This window comes from Coenobita brevimanus, chromosome 78 (assembly GCF_032717465.1).
Source record: "Coenobita brevimanus isolate Jiangsu-jjx chromosome 78, ASM3271746v2, whole genome shotgun sequence".
In the NCBI taxonomy this organism is placed as follows: Eukaryota; Metazoa; Arthropoda; class Malacostraca; order Decapoda; family Coenobitidae; genus Coenobita; species Coenobita brevimanus.
This window is the reverse complement of record NC_137031.1, coordinates 36710396-36726442: the sequence shown is the minus strand read 5'-3', so window position 1 is coordinate 36726442 and position 16047 is coordinate 36710396. Positions and strand designations below refer to the sequence as shown.

Genomic DNA, 16047 nt, shown 5'->3' with positions numbered 1-16047 from the left:
CAATGTCCAAGCTTCACTTCCGTACGTTAGAGTTGGTATCACAATACTGTCATGTAGTAACTTTTTCACTTCCATGCTCACTTCCCTGTTTCTTATCACTGCTTTCAAGGAACCAGCAACCTTTCTTCCCTGCTGTACCCTTTCAAGCACTTCATCCTCCAAACCTCCATCCTTACTCATTACACTACCCAAATACTTAAACGTACTGTACTCACATTTTCCCATTCCTCACCATCCAACCTCGCTGTACATTCACTAACTTCACCTCTCTCAAAGACCATCACTTTACTCTTCCCTACATTCACCTTTAGGTTCCGTTTCTTACACACTCTCTCAAACTCATCCACCAAGCCTTGCAGCTCCCTTTCGTCTTCACTCAACAACACAGTATCATCTGCAAACAACAGTACAGGGAGTTTCCAAACACTGTCCTCTCTCACCAGGGCCACTCCAACATCCACTACCCTACCTTGTACCTCTTTTATTACCCCATCCATGTACAGATTGAACAACCATGGAGACATGACACATCCCTGTTTCAAACCAACTTTCAAAGAGAAAAATTCACTTAGTTCACCATCCACACGCACTGCAGCCTTCGCACCATCGTACATACTCTTCACAGCATTCAACAACTTCCCATCTACTCCATATATTCTTAACACTTTCCACAATCCTTGTCTATCCACCCTGTCATATGCTTTCTCCAAATCCATGAAAGCCGCATACAACTTCTTTCCCTTCTCTAGAAACTTTTCCACTAAAGATCTAAGAATGAATATCTGATCTACACAACCTCATCCCTTCCTAAAGCCTCCCTGTTCTTCTCCAACTAATTTCTCTGTTCTTTCTCTAACTCTGTCTATAAGTATCCTACCATACACTTTTCCTATTATACTAAATTTTACATTGCATAAATGGGTTTTAGAGGGAGCCAGCATGGGACCCAGAACCAGTTAGCCTATTTCCCATAGGATCAGTGCCCCAAGGTTAATGGTTTTGCAGTTCACGGTAACTTTCATGGAACCAATTAAACGCGAAACCTGGGGCTTTATTGTAAATGGTTTCTTGGCATACAGGAAACCATTAAGCTTGTAACTCAGTGTAAAGACACCTGAAAAGGAAAAAGGGTAGTAAAAAGTGACAGGAAATATGGGAGATATAGGAAGACAGGAGGGCAGACACAGAAAAAGAATGATAAAGATGAAGGAAGAAGTAGGCAGCACTGCATCAGGTGAGTGGATGATGGTTGCCACCACCTACCACCTGTTAATGTACCTCCCTTCTTGATGGTAGACAGTCTACTTCTAGTTACTTCCTACGTATACTGTCAGGGATGGAGAGAGATGGTGCTGAAGAGGGATGCCTCTGTGTGGTGACACTGATATGACTAGATGGCTGAGCTGCCTGGTTATACATGTTCCTCAGTTGCTTCCATCCCCCAAAAGGAGGATGATATAGTGCAGAAAGGGAGCCTAAGCCTACAGTTCACCAAATTCATGTTTCAGATGAGCTTTGAATCATAACAACAGCTGTCAGGAATCACACTTCAAGCATGTCCATCACTGTTCCACATGATATATAAAAAAGAATCATCTGTGGGTAGAGAAATGTACCAAACATATCACAGCTTAAGAATATTAGCAAGTAGAGGAAGGTGAGAAAGAGTATACTATAGATGAAAAATTGATTGAACCTATCAATTTATCTATTGCCAGATCCCTAAATCCTGTAAGGTGTGGCCATAAACAAATCGCCTCCATGTCGCCCTGTCCCCTGCCATTTCACTGTCCTGCTCCCAGCTCACACCCCTCTCTCTCGTTTACCTCTCCACGTCATCCCCCCCCCTCCACCTCACTCACATACACTCTCCTCGTCAGTCTCTCGCTCTCCTTTCTCTCCACATGGCCAAACCACTTCAGTGTGTTTCTCCTAACGCTTCCTATCACATCCACACCACAATGCTCCTTCACTTCCTCATATGTCAGTCTGTCTCTCCATGTGACTCCACATGCTCCTCTTAACCCTTCTTTACCGACCCCTCCCCCAAATGTAAACATTACGTTTACCCCCCATACCGACCTGATAGCTCCCCCTCCTGTAGTGTGAGGGGTAGTGTATATTTTTTGCCACATCGAAACTATTCACTCTTTTTTATTTGTTTGTATACTGATGATCACATAAACCCAGCATGATGTTGGTAATAAAAAAATATTATTAAATAAATTCATTCATTCATTCATTCATTGCCAGACGCCATGTATCCCAGACAGGGTGGCCAAGGGCTTAGAGTTAATTGTTTTACAGGGAGGGGCACTAATCCTCCACCAACCCCACTTGACGTAGGTATATAAGTTTACATATCTTATGCTAAAGTACTGTTACCCAGGTAACTACTGTACAAACTGGCTTGAAAAAAATGTCCTGCACAGATGGATGCCTTATTTATGTACTTTATAAGCTAAGCATGAAGTATGTGGACACACGTGATGGTGATGGTGACCTTGACCCACTTGTTGCCGAGAGTGCAGCGTCACTAAGCTCCCTACTATTTTCCTCCTCCTTCCTCACTCACATCAACTTCGCTGTCATTTTCAGGATCACAGTCATCTACTGACACATCAGACACTGCTGCATCATCATCTGATTCATCTAAATAAGTATCCTCATGAGGAATAAACTCGTCACTATCGGAGTTTGCCAGAGATGCCATGAGAGAAAATATCCTGTACACCCTCTCTCGTGGTCAAGTGCGTAGTAACTGCCTCTCTCAGGCAGGCCGAGGGGTGTAAATTTTGCCGTATGTCAGCAGAAAATATAGTACGATATCTGTAGTAGAAATTATAAATAAAATAATGATTGGTCTAAAAGAGGTTACATCACAGACGAGTGAGCAAGCCATTGGTGCCACCGCAACTCAGTCATGACGTATCTTATGATGTCAGAATTTGTCAGAACTTCGTCACAGTCTTTGTCGTCAAAACACAGAGGTGTTGCTAACATGAGGTCCTCAGAAACAGCCTTACCGGGCTACCCTGAGGCCTATAAGCTGCCATTCATTAGAGGGTGTACCAGCATACAACGGTAGCGGTTCCGGTGTTTCACGGGTGTTTACTGGCGATGTACGGGGGTACATCAAAACACATTTTCGGTAAAGAAGGGGTTAAATACAGTAACTCATTTCCACTGCCCTCACGCTCGACTTGTGTCCCTCCAACTAGGTCCAAGCTTCACTTCCATACATTAGAGTTGGTATCACAATACTGTCATGCAGTAACTTTTTCAATTCCATGCTCACTTCCCTGTTTCTTATCACAGCTTTCAAAGAACCAGCAACCCTTCTTCCATGCTGTACCCTTTCAAGCACTTCACCCTCTAAACCTCCGTCCTTACTCATCACACTACCCAAGTACTTAAACTCACTAACATTGTCCATATCCTCCTCACCCAACCTCACTGTACATTCAGTAACTTTATTTCTCTCGAAGACTATAACTTGACTTTTCCCTACATTCACCTTTACACACTCTCCCAAACTCATTCACCAAGCCTTGCAGCTCCCCTTTGTCTTTACTTAACAACGCAGTATCATCTGCAGACAACAGTACAGGGAGTTTCCACACACTGACCTCTTTCATTAGGACCATGCCACCTTCCACCGCCCTACCTTGTATCTCTTTTATAACCCTATTCATATGCAGATCGAACAACCATGGAGACATGACACATCCCTATTTCAATCCAACTTTCAAATAGAAAAATTCACTGTCCACACGCACTCCAGCTTTAGCATCCTCATACTTACTCTTCACGGCATTCAGCAGCTTCCCATTCACTCCATATATTCTTAATCCTTTCCACAATCCTTGTCTATCCACCCTGTCATATGCTTTCTCCAAATCCATGAAGGCCACATACAACTTCTTTCCCTTCTCTAGAAACTTTTTCACTAAAGACATCCATCGTACTACTGTCTCTCCCCCATTCCTCAGCATTTCACCATGCACTCCATCAATTCCTGGGGCTTTCCCCTTTTGACTTTCATCATTGCTTCCACAACTTCCATCCTACTGATTTCTTCCACTTTTCTCACATCCCTTCTTCTCCCAGCAATTCCCCAGTTACATAACCCGTGGATTGTGAGCCACAGCTCAGGCTGGGTAGCGTTGCGTTGTGAGCCACAGCTCAGGCTGTGCTGGCTGTCCATCATCGTAAACAACTCGACTCCTACCCAAACTTACTCATGGCGCTACACAAAGACGGAGAGAGAGATTTTTTTTCTTTTCACCAGATGATGCCCTGGATGTTTATCTTCACGTTTATAATAAATAAAACCAAAAATATATATACTGTATGTATATATATATATATATATATATATATATATATATATGTATATACTGTATATATATTTTTTCATTTTTTCACCACTCCTTTACATGAACTTGCACATGGCCCTACGCAAAGATGGAGAGAGAGAGTTTTTTTTTTTTTCACCAGATGATGCCCTGGATGTTTATCTTCAAGTCTATAATAAACAAAAACTATAAGAAAAATTAGTTTTTCCTTCATTTTTCGCACACCACGGGGTGGGATAAAAAAGGTAATTCCACAATCCGCAGGCTAAAGTATACCTCGATATACAATACCCCTAGATGCGGTGCCCCGGATTAATGATGGGGGTAGAAATACCACCATACCCTGTCTAGCAATGACCAAACCCCAGTTTAATGATGAGTTTTGATTTTTTTACGATTTTGATTATATTTTAGACTAAAAATGTGTGTTTATGTTGATTTATAAACTGTTTTTAGACTTGCATTAATGTGTTTTAGCCATAGGTAGGGTGAACAGTGTAATTTTGGGGTACAGTTTACTAAGCTTGATTTTTTCCAGACTTAAATTTGACGATTTTCAGATTTTATTTATTGGTTTTTGTGAGTTATTTACAGGTGTTAGGCTTAGGTTGCTTCTTTTACAGCTGTTAGGCCATTTTGATTGGCTTTAAACTTGTTTTTTGGCTCATATAGGTGGGGGAAACCCAAGGCTGAAAAATGCATCCCATTACTTTACATGTTAAATCTACCTCGATATACGATACCCCATGTAACGATGGGTTTTTACCTAACCAATTGAATTGTTAAACTGGGGCATACCTGTACTTGCATTACTTTCATTTTCTATGTTCAACAATTCCTTAAAGTGTTCTCCATTTGCTCACTTTTTCTCCCTTCTCCACTAGTAATCTACCATTTTTATCTTTCACTCCCCAATTAGCTTCTTTAACACCCAGTCTAACTCTCTTTACCTCTTTCCAGAACATTTTCTTACATTCCCTCCACTTTACACTCAAATTCCAAATTCCTTATCCACTCTCTTCTTACACTTTCTTATTATAATTGTCATAAAAGACTTTGTGGAGTCCTGATATAATAAATCTTTTCACCCCTCTCTTCCTCTCTACATATAACTCTCTCTTCTGTCTCTCAGCATCCTCCACACCCCTGTTTCTCATCCACTCACTATATGCTTCTTCTTTTGTACCATAACCTGTCTCACCTCTTCATTCCACCATGCTGTTCCTTGCACCCCCTTTCGTCTTCTCTTCACACCACACACCACTTCACATGCTGCACATATTTCTTCTGTGAATATCTTGCACACACCTTCGAGTCCCCCATCTGCTCCAAATCATATTTACCCAATCGCTCCTCCACTTCTCTCTTATATTCTACCTTTTTCCACCCTCTTGTAATCTTTCCACCCTCCTTGTAAGAACTACTTCCTCCTGTCCTTCCCTTCTATTCCTCCACCACATTTCAACCTTGACTTTCATGACCACCAAGTGGTGGTAAGAAAGTCCACTCTCCCAACCTCTGTATGCTCTTACATCCATTACACACCCTCTCATTCTGTCATCCACACACACATAATCAGTCATTACCATTTGTTCATTCAGTTCACCACCCACCCTTCTCATCACTTGCCACATATACCTGTGGATAATTTTGTGTCTGAAGAGGGTATTGGCTATCATCAACTCCCTCCCTGCACAAATCTCCACTAGAGCACTGCCATTCTCATCCACTTCTGCAGACACACCCCACTCACCCACTACTTCATCCACCTTCACTTTCCCTTCTTTACCATTCACATCTCCAGTCAAATACACTCTCTCATTTCATTCAGATTTTTCCATGCATGCTTCCACATTTATCCAGAACTCTTCTATCACTCAGCTTGCACGATCTTGCATTGGCACATACACACTCACAGTTGCCCACATTTGTAGTCCAACTTTCAATATCACCCACACAATTCTTGAACCAACTGATCCATACTCTGTTATATTCTCCCTCCATCTCTTGTTCACAACAATACACTCTCCTTCTTTTGCCCTCACTTTCTTACCCACTTGTGCGCATACACCCCATCCATACTCCAATTCTTTCAGTCTCACTTCTCCATTTAGTTTCATTTAATCCACATACATGTACTTTTCCACCCTTAAGCATCTGGACAATCTCTCTCTCTTTCAGTTCATCATTTGCTCCCCTTACATTCCATGTCGCAGTCTGTACCATGTCGTTTCTTCAGTCCTTAGTCATCACCTTAACTGAACCTTTATCTCCAGTTGTACACATTGTAGTTAAGTGAATATTGCTTTCATCCATGCACCCTTTTTTTTTTTTTTTTTTTTTTTTTTTTTTTTTGACCTAACTCATACAAACCCCTGTTGGCAGGTTTAAGACTGAGGATGAGGCTGTAGCTATTGCCAACGCCACTGAGTGTGGTCTTGCCAACTACTTCTACAGCCGGGACATCTCTCAGGTAAGTTAGGTAGGATGACTAGAAAGAAGAGGGAAGTTTTATACAATATGTGGAAAACTTGGTGGTAGGGAAGGAAAGTGGAGAAGAGTGAGTTTGAAAATGGGGTAATTATTAGACAGGTTGATGGGAGCTGTGGAGAAAACTGAGAAAAATGAGGTAATTATTAGAATGATTGATGGCATTGATGGTATGGGATTAGTATGACAAAGGTAGAATTCATGCAGGTGGAATAAACTGGTAATGAAATTGGTTGTAGGTGAATGTTTGCTCTAAAAGAGAACTGGAGGACTACTTTTTTTCTTTTTTTCTTTTTTTTCAGATTGTGACTGTTAGTTAGTAGTATGTTTGTATAGTCCCTGAAACTCTTTTGTCTACATTTTTTTGGTAGTATAGCTGGAAAAAAGAAAAAAAAACTAATTCCATCCTTCCCTCTATCATGCAAGCCTATGTTTCCCCAAGAGCGTAGGAACTTGGGGTTAGACAAGTTGGTCCTGACATTTAAGATGAGAGTGACCAATCTCACTCATCCCTGAGTGGCATTATATGAACAATAAACCCCAACTACCCCTTGGATATAAACCCTCACAGGCTCAGTCTGATTGGAGCGCCTTAGTTACCCACTAAACAATCACCAGGTGCCATAATTTGGTTATATGGTTACCACCCAGTGTAGTAAATGGTTTCCTTGTGTACAAGAAACCATTTGGCTTGTCTGTCAGTGTAGAGTCACCCATAGGAAGAAGGAAAGGGAAAGAATGAAGGAAAGAAAGACAGAAGAGGGAGTGTAAAGTCACCTGTAGGCAGAAGAAAGTGAAAAGAATGAAGGAAAGAAATACAGAAGAGGAAGGAAGGACATGAGGAAAGGGAAGCCACCCAAAGCAGCACTACAAGTGAGTGACTGGTGAGTGCCCCCACCTACCCACAAAAGTTACATCATGATCTGGAACACAAAGGTTTATAGTTACCAGTATCCAAGTTATGTGTTTGTGTGTAGTCATAAGTGCTGGAGTTAAATGATCATAGAGGGGACTGGGACCAGATACATGCAAAGCCAGTGGGTTGGAAAATGAAGGGGATGATGTGTACGTCAAGGGTATCGGTATAGGGACTATTCAAGCAAAGGTCAGTGTGTGTTGTGAGTACCGTAATTGTGTACTGTATAAATTAGGTATTAGGCATACAGAAGAGGTAAAACTATAAAAAGGCAAGATAGCTTCATGAAATGTTTATCACTTACTGCCTGCACACATCTATCCTCAAGTAGCAACCATTACAAACTGCCATGATCATTTAGATTTTGCACTGGTACACACCATCCCTGAAGTAACCATTACATGACTTTACTGTCATTTAGATTTTGTATATATAGGCTCATATGATTTTAGCACCAGTCATAATTTCAGAAGTTGCTGCAGATGTTATTACCTTATGATTTCAAATATTGCTCATAATTACCTTGTAATTTTGCAGTGAAATGTGGTCAGTCATTTTTGGATATCCTCTCTCTCTCTCAAAAAAAAAAAAAAAAAAAAAAAATATATATATATATATATATATATATATATATATATATATATATATAAATATGTACAGTATACAGTAAAAGTCCTGTTATCCGAATCGCAGGGGACCGAGGGTCTTTTGGAATATATATATATATATATATATATTTTTTTTTTGCTATTTGGAGGGCCCTTTGAAAACATAAGAAATATGGACATGATCATTAAATAAACACTGAAAATGTTATGGGTTATTGTTTAACTCACCAGAAATGGATAAATGTGTAGATGAATAGTTTCAGGCAGGTACAACCAAGTCCAGGGGCAAGTTCAAACCAGGTAAATTCTTAGATAAAGCTCAGAAAAATTTGAATAAAGCCCAGAAAAATTTGAAATGTTTTGACAGATCTGGAGTTTTGGGATTTTCGATTATTAGTGGTCGGATTGGAGGACTTACATTGTACACACATATATCTATCTATCTGTCTATCTGTATATATATATGTGTGTGTGTGTGTTTTATTTATTTTGTCTTTATAGTAATGAAGTCTATAGTCTTTGTCTTTTTATGTACTTCATAATAAGAGATTTAAAGACCCTTTTGTATTTGTGTACTAGGCATGGCGTGTTGCAAGAAAGCTTGAGTCTGGCATGGTGGGCATTAATGAGGGCCTCATCTCTGCTGCTGAGGTAGCTTTTGGTGGTATCAAGCAATCTGGCATTGGCAGGGAGGGTTCCAGACATGGCATTGATGACTACACATACATCAAGTACCTCTGCTTTGGTGGTGTCAACTAACACTTCAGCAGCAGTAGGCCAAGAATAAGTAAGAATAAGTACTGTATCTTACGTAACAAAAAAAAAATATTCACAGGCACAAGCTTATATGGTGGGAGTAATTTTATCTCCAATGAAGAATCTGTATCATCATCATCATCATCATCACCATCATCTTGACCTCTTATCCCACTTAAGAATGGGGTGAGAATCTGTAGCTGGAGTTAAAAGTTAGCTGTATCTTTTCTGTTAAGAGGTATCATATACTGACCAGTATTTTAGTGGTCTGTATATTGTACAGTTTTATCTGTGGAAACTCAGCCAAGGATTTCTCTGAAGCTTTGTTTCTGTGTTATGTAAAGAGAACTGGAGGTCCTTGGTTGGTCATCCTAACTGTTGTTGCTGAACTTGATGGTATACATATCCAACTTATCTCTGTCTTTTAAAATGCTTATGAAAAGAAATACCTGTACTAGGTAGTTTTATTAGTGCACTGTATAGTTATATGCATAACAGTATACCCAGTGTGCTAAAAACTTCATTGCATTTAATTAATTTCATTGTCACAAACTGCTTCTTAAAAAGCCATCATAATCATCATCATGTCACGTTGGTTTAAAAAAGTAATTTTTGACGAGTCAGACCTTTTTTTTTATATGTGAGAACTTTCATAAAAGACTGTTGGTTTGCTGTATGGTTATGGATAAATAGAAAATTGACTTACTGAAATCGCGAATGACTTTTAAGACAGTCATTTGACTTTAGTATGGAATTTGTACATTATGATTTCCAGTATGGTACTTTTAGTGATTTGTATGTGGTGAGAGGTGTAAACATGAGTCAGTTGGATCAAACTTAGGTTTTTGCTTATGCCAAGTCTCCATTTAGTTTCTTTCAGGCCTCCCTCATTCTGTAAAGTTACTGTAATTTCTTCATGATAAAGTTTTAGATATCCTTTTTCATGATTATCTTAGTTAAACTGTGTCTAAGTTCTCTCTCCTTGTCATAGCAGTCATGATCCTTCATTTTTTTTGGAAATGTCTCTGTACTTTCTGAAAATTTACTACTCATATTATACAGTTTTTCGCCTCCTACTTCTTGTGCTGCTATACCCATTACTGTGTATTAAATTTGTATTCAGTGTTCTCTGTTGTCAGGTGCATCATCCATTTGCTGCAAGTACTTGTTCTGAACTCGTATCATTTCATATTTTTTGTAAAGGCTTCAGCATGCATGCATGCATTGGCCATGATCACCTAATGGTGGTTTTCCATGCTACTTAGTCTCTGGCAGTCTCCCTTTGCAGTCCCTCATCACTGAGGTCACACTCCACGACCTCGTCCCAGGTCTTTTTCAGTCTGCCTCTTGCAACCCTACCCCTGTCATTCACATTCCTCACCTTATGCACCCAGTTGTCATCCTCCATTCTCATTACATGCCCAGATGATCTCGATCTACCCCATCTCATTACAATACTTGAGTCTTATCTGCTTTGTCAATTATTGTCATGGCCAGTTGTTCCTAACCTGCCATGAATAAGGACCATAGGTTCATGGGATTTGTTATAGTAATTTAGAGGGAGAGGTTGAACTGATACCTCTCAGTGCAGAAGCATGCATTGTGCATAAAAACACTTCACCTGATCCATAACAGTGAACCTGCCTGCTGTGGCTGCAGTTGATCACAGGGATATACAAGCCTCTTCACCATTCCAAGGCAGTGTTCCTTCAGTGAACAAATAGGAAGAGAGAGAAGTAGCATATAAAGGAAGTGTAAAGTAGAGTGGCTCAAGGAAGAAAAGTGGCTGGTTCTATGAAGACCATGATATGAGGCAGGTGACTGAATAGAGGGGTTGGAAAAAGATAGCATGGTGTTCTAGTGCTCGAGTTGAAAACACTAGAGCAGTGGGACCCAACCTTTTCTTTTCTGTGGCCCCCTGACCAAAATATGATAAATATTATTTTATGGGTCCTCGACCAAAATATGGTAATCTTCATGGCTTCCTTACGAAAATATGATTATCTACATGGGTCCCTTACCAAAATATGATAAGCTTCGCTGGTCCCTGACCAAAATTTGATAATCTTCATGGCCCCCCGACCAAAATATGATAATTTTGTGGGTCCCACCACTGCATGTAGTCTTTTTATTTTGTATTATTATTATTTGTTTAACGATGCAGCCACTGCAGGAACACAAGAAAACACTATGAGACTTGAACTTGATGACCTCATAGATTTAGCGCTCAGTCCTTGCGACACCACGCATTGTTGCTTTTGTTGGCCCGGATGTAAATCTAAACTTGATTATTGTGCCCTCCAATATAGTTTCACTTACATGCTGAACCCATAAGGTCAAATCTGAAGTAGAAAGCATATCAAGAATATGAAGCATTATCTGAAACAACAAATTATATAAATCTGATAACAAGAAAGTGCTCTTTTTTGTATAATTAATAAAAATACTAAAGGACTGTGCTCATCCTATTCCGAACATCATCTGTCTTGAATTTTATTTGACAGATAATGTTTCCACTGCAACAAAGGAGTGTGGAGTAACATGAACCATGGTGGGGAAAAAAATATTGCTACCATTACGCATTGAATATCCTCACATAGTTGCAGTATCCCTTTCACGTAGTAAATAAAGCACTCTAACGTATGCATATCATTGCCAGTACGTAGTAAATAAGATAGTCTCACATAGACATATCATCATTAAACCTGTAAGAACAAAGCACACTCACACAGGTAGCACTGCACACCATCAGGGGGTCATGGCTCCCAGATTGAGAAACCCTTCTCTGAAGTGTGAGTAGTTGAATTAGGACTGTTATGTAATGTAGGGAGGTTGCCTAGGTTGGACAGAATAAGAAGTATAGAGAACTCTGATAATTTAAGTACCCGTAAGGAAGTCTCTAGATAAAGGAGTAAAAGAAAGTTTGCCTAAATGGAATTTTCATGTACGGTAAACTCCCGATTATCCGGCATAATAGCCAGAGGCCTGATGAATACTGTCAAAAAGCCAGGTTATGCAAAATTCTCCCCTAGGGACCCCTAACCTCCCAACCCTATAACAATTATCCACTGTCTAACCCCTACAAAATGCTTTAAAATGTCAAATAGCAGCTAACAGACATTCCTAAAAATGAAATACTGTAATGTATTGTTAAGTGCACCATAATTTTATGTACAGAAACAATTTCATGTTAACAATGGGGATAATATCAAATTCCCCCAGCCAGGAGACCTGTTTTCATTCAACTGGCAGTACATGTACCGTATAACGTATATTGTGAACACTATAAATCGTTGGAGATCAGCTAAAAGACTTTCCTGATATTGAAATACTGTATGTACTGTGACATACACTGTAATCTTGTGTACAGAAACACAAATCATGTTGATGGTGGTGGTGGTGATGATGGTGGTGATGATGTAGACATTATTGGAGCATACTGTACAGTAACACCCAAAATAAACAATCAAAACATCAAAAAACAGAAAAAAACATGAATAAAATGAAGCATGCTTCACTGCTGCACTGTACTGTGTATGCCATGCTGTACTTTCGTCTGTTGAAATTTTAGCGGATGACTTTGCCACACAGAACATAATAAATCTTTCATCTTATAGTAGCAAGGACAAACTTCACTCGGGAAGAAACAGTTGTCTGAATGATTTGATATATTGTATTAACAATTCCTTTGTAGCATGATTACTTTTTCTTTAGTAAAATAGACACATTTTTATCAACTCTTCTTGTTTAGCTATCTATCTATCTATATACCTAGGCTGCTTCCCCCAAGGAAAGGGAGGTAGCCGAGACAGGACGACACACTCCCCATTTACTCATCCATTCAAACACATTCATTCGCATCTTGTTTAGCAACACAATATAATCAACTTTTCTTTTCAATACACTTTCATTGGTGCCTTAGCAGGATGTTATTTGTACAGTGCAGTAATTTACACTTCAGAATACTGTAAGTTGTACTTACCAGAGAGGAGAGGAGAGGGGAATGGGGCAGTAGTGTGGTGTGTCATAAAGCCCCAGGAGCACTAGAAGGCCGGCCAGGTTTTGGAGAGAAACCCATCGCAGTGTTGCCATTTGATAATAATAATGGTTTGGAAAAGATATAGAGTGCTGTGCTGTGTAGGTTTGTTTGAATAATGGCATCATCGCAGTGGAGGAATACAATGGAGAGTAAGAGAACATCCACCTTCCTGCTGCCAGCCAATGAAAACTCTGCATTAGAATTCTCCCTCCCCTGCCTCAGCCAATCAAAACTCTACCCCCAGCCACTGCTTCTCCCCTCCCTACCCACCACCAAACACCTCGTGAGCTGCTAGGCCCACCAACCGTCAGTCCTCCCTCCCTCCCTCCATCCCTCCCTCAACACTCCACTGCTTTCATATTACAGTACATGTACAGTATAACCCCATTCTTTTTGTGTACAGTATTTTATTTCTTTATTTTCTTTTTTTGTGATTATGGCTGGAGATTTGATGACAACAACTGTCTTATGCAGGATAATAATGTTTTTTTAGCCAGAAGAAAGGGTCTGTCATGCTGGGTGGTGTCAAAGATTTTATGCTTTCTGCTGGATACCATTTTAATTCAGCCATTAGCTACACCGAAAAATGTTGTATGCTGGGTAGTGCCGAGACGGATAATCAGGAGTTTACATAGAATATGAATAGAGTGGTTAAAAAGATGTACTAGTATGTGAGTGGGTTTGAAGAAGAGGTGTGGAGAGCCAAGAAGATGGCTGGCTTTAGTAACTGAATATACAACCAAGGTATGGGAATTGAGGAAACAGGAAAATAACAAAGGGTAGCAGTATGTGGCTGTAGAGTGCATCAAGATTCATATGGCAAAGGTTCTATCTGTCTATAGCCAGATGCTGTAGTTCTGGAAGGGGTGGCCATAAAGGAATTACCTCCCTGTCATTCTGTTCTCTACCATCAAGCTGCCCATTCTCCATCTCACACACCACACTCATAAACCTCTCATCTCCATTCCTTCATTTAATCCCCCATCTCCCCCTTCCCGTACCCATCTCCAGTTCACTTACATGTACGCTTCTAGTCAGTCTCTCATTCTCCATTCTCTACAAGGCCAAACCATCCCAGGGCACTTCTCCTAATGCTTTGCAACACACCTACATCAACGCCACAATGCTCTTTCATTTTCTCAGTTGCCTGTTTATCTGATCAAATAACTTTTCTTAAATAACTTATTTCCAGTCCTCATACCCATAATTTTTGTCGTTTTGACAGAGTCCCAGCTGCATTTCCATACATTAGATTGGAGATCACAGTATGGTCATGCAGCCACTCTTTTACTTTCATTCTCACTTCGATATTTCTTATAATTTCCCTTATGCATTACACTGCAACCTTTCTTCCCTACTATAGCTTACATTTTCATGCACCTCATTCTTTAAGCTTCTGTTATTGTCCATCACATCACCTAAGTACAGTATTAGAGAGGCTCACATTCTCTATTTCCTGACCCTTCAGCCTCACTACATACTCCATGACTTCATTCCTTCCAAAGGCCATTACTTTACTCTCTGGTACATTCACTTTTATATTTTGTGTCTTACACATACACTGCCAGACTCAGTCACCAAGTCTCGCAACTCCCACTCACCATTGCTTACGATTGCAGGCAGTGGTTGAGCTGGCAGAGAGATGGTCTACTGTTCCAGTGGTCATGGGTTTGAGTCATGGCTGGGGCAGGGAACTATTTAAGGATTTGACATTCATTAAAGCAGGTTTTACTGATCTACCTTACCACAAGGCCTGCTGACAGGTCATGAGAATACCCTCACTAATACCAGTGCACCAGTCCTGTAACTGTCCTGTATTTGATGACATGCTCCAGTTTGGAGTTTGTGCATAGTGCAAGTGTCTTACAGTTTTGTTCTCTTAATTGTACAGTATCATACAATTTAAATATGTTAAATTTTTTAAAACCATGGCTCAATGAACATTTCACATGAACATTATCTTATATTAACCCCTGTCATGTCAAGGCATCTCTTGTAAGCTGAGTAAAATTATGGGCTTTAGCCAAAACACACTGCAGAATACATCCTCAGGCTGGAGGAGTTAATGAGAGATAATACAATAACAAGTATGATGCTGCCCCATTACATAATACCTTTGTAGTTCATGTATGAATATTTTTGTGAACTGAAATACTGAATCTTCTTATTTTCCTTTATTGGTAAGAAAGTATAAGTTCAGTTGCCGGTATTCCAGAGGTAATGTGATCACTGCAGTTAATTTTTTTTACTCATATTCATTGCTGAAGTAGTCTTCCATATGTCGAATGTTAGTTTTTCATAAAATGCTTGAATATACCATAAGTCATGTTGCAGCAAAATTGTGTATTAAGTTTGAATATTTTCTTATGTTGCATGTGTACTACTGTATATCTGCCTATTAATAAAAGGTTGAATAATCATCATCATTTAGTTTTACAGAATTATTTTAAAGTGAATCGTATTAAGTAGATGGTTACTTTCCATTGACCCTAAGAGATAATACCATGTGAGGCAAATGTTGACTATGTACTTGGTAACTTGTTACAGTCATCATCCTTAGCCAGGAAACTCGGCAACAAATATGCAGAATCAAAGTTTAAGCTTAGACTCTCACATTGTTACAAATCTTATTACACATCTGAGGTTTCTTTTCCCCTGATGGTTTTCCAGCAACTGTTAGAATGTTATTTAGCTGGTTTTAGGCCTTGGTTTAGCATTGAGTGAATAGAAAACATAAACTGTACTATGGCCATTCTCAACATGTTAAAGAGCATGGTATCATTTGGTTTTGTTTGATTTTGAGAGATGGTAAGCTGTGTATTGTTTTGTTGGTATTTCATATATATATATATATATATATATTATATATTTTGTGGTAGG

General features: G+C 39.6%; 1 protein-coding gene across 1 annotated transcript in view; it reads left to right on the top strand.

Moving 5' to 3' along the window:
• LOC145408855 (succinate-semialdehyde dehydrogenase, mitochondrial-like) overlaps nucleotides 1–15557 on the top strand; it is a 55395-nt gene extending 39838 nt beyond the window's left edge. Inside the window, exons 11-13 of the mRNA XM_080279497.1 lie at nucleotides 6744–6831; nucleotides 8952–9159; nucleotides 14787–15557. Of these exons, the coding sequence (XP_080135623.1) occupies nucleotides 6744–6831; nucleotides 8952–9131 (268 nt within the window). The 3' untranslated portion in view covers nucleotides 9132–9159; nucleotides 14787–15557. The remainder of the gene's footprint in view (nucleotides 1–6743; nucleotides 6832–8951; nucleotides 9160–14786) is intronic.
• The last annotated feature ends 490 nt before the right edge of the window (nucleotides 15558–16047 follow it).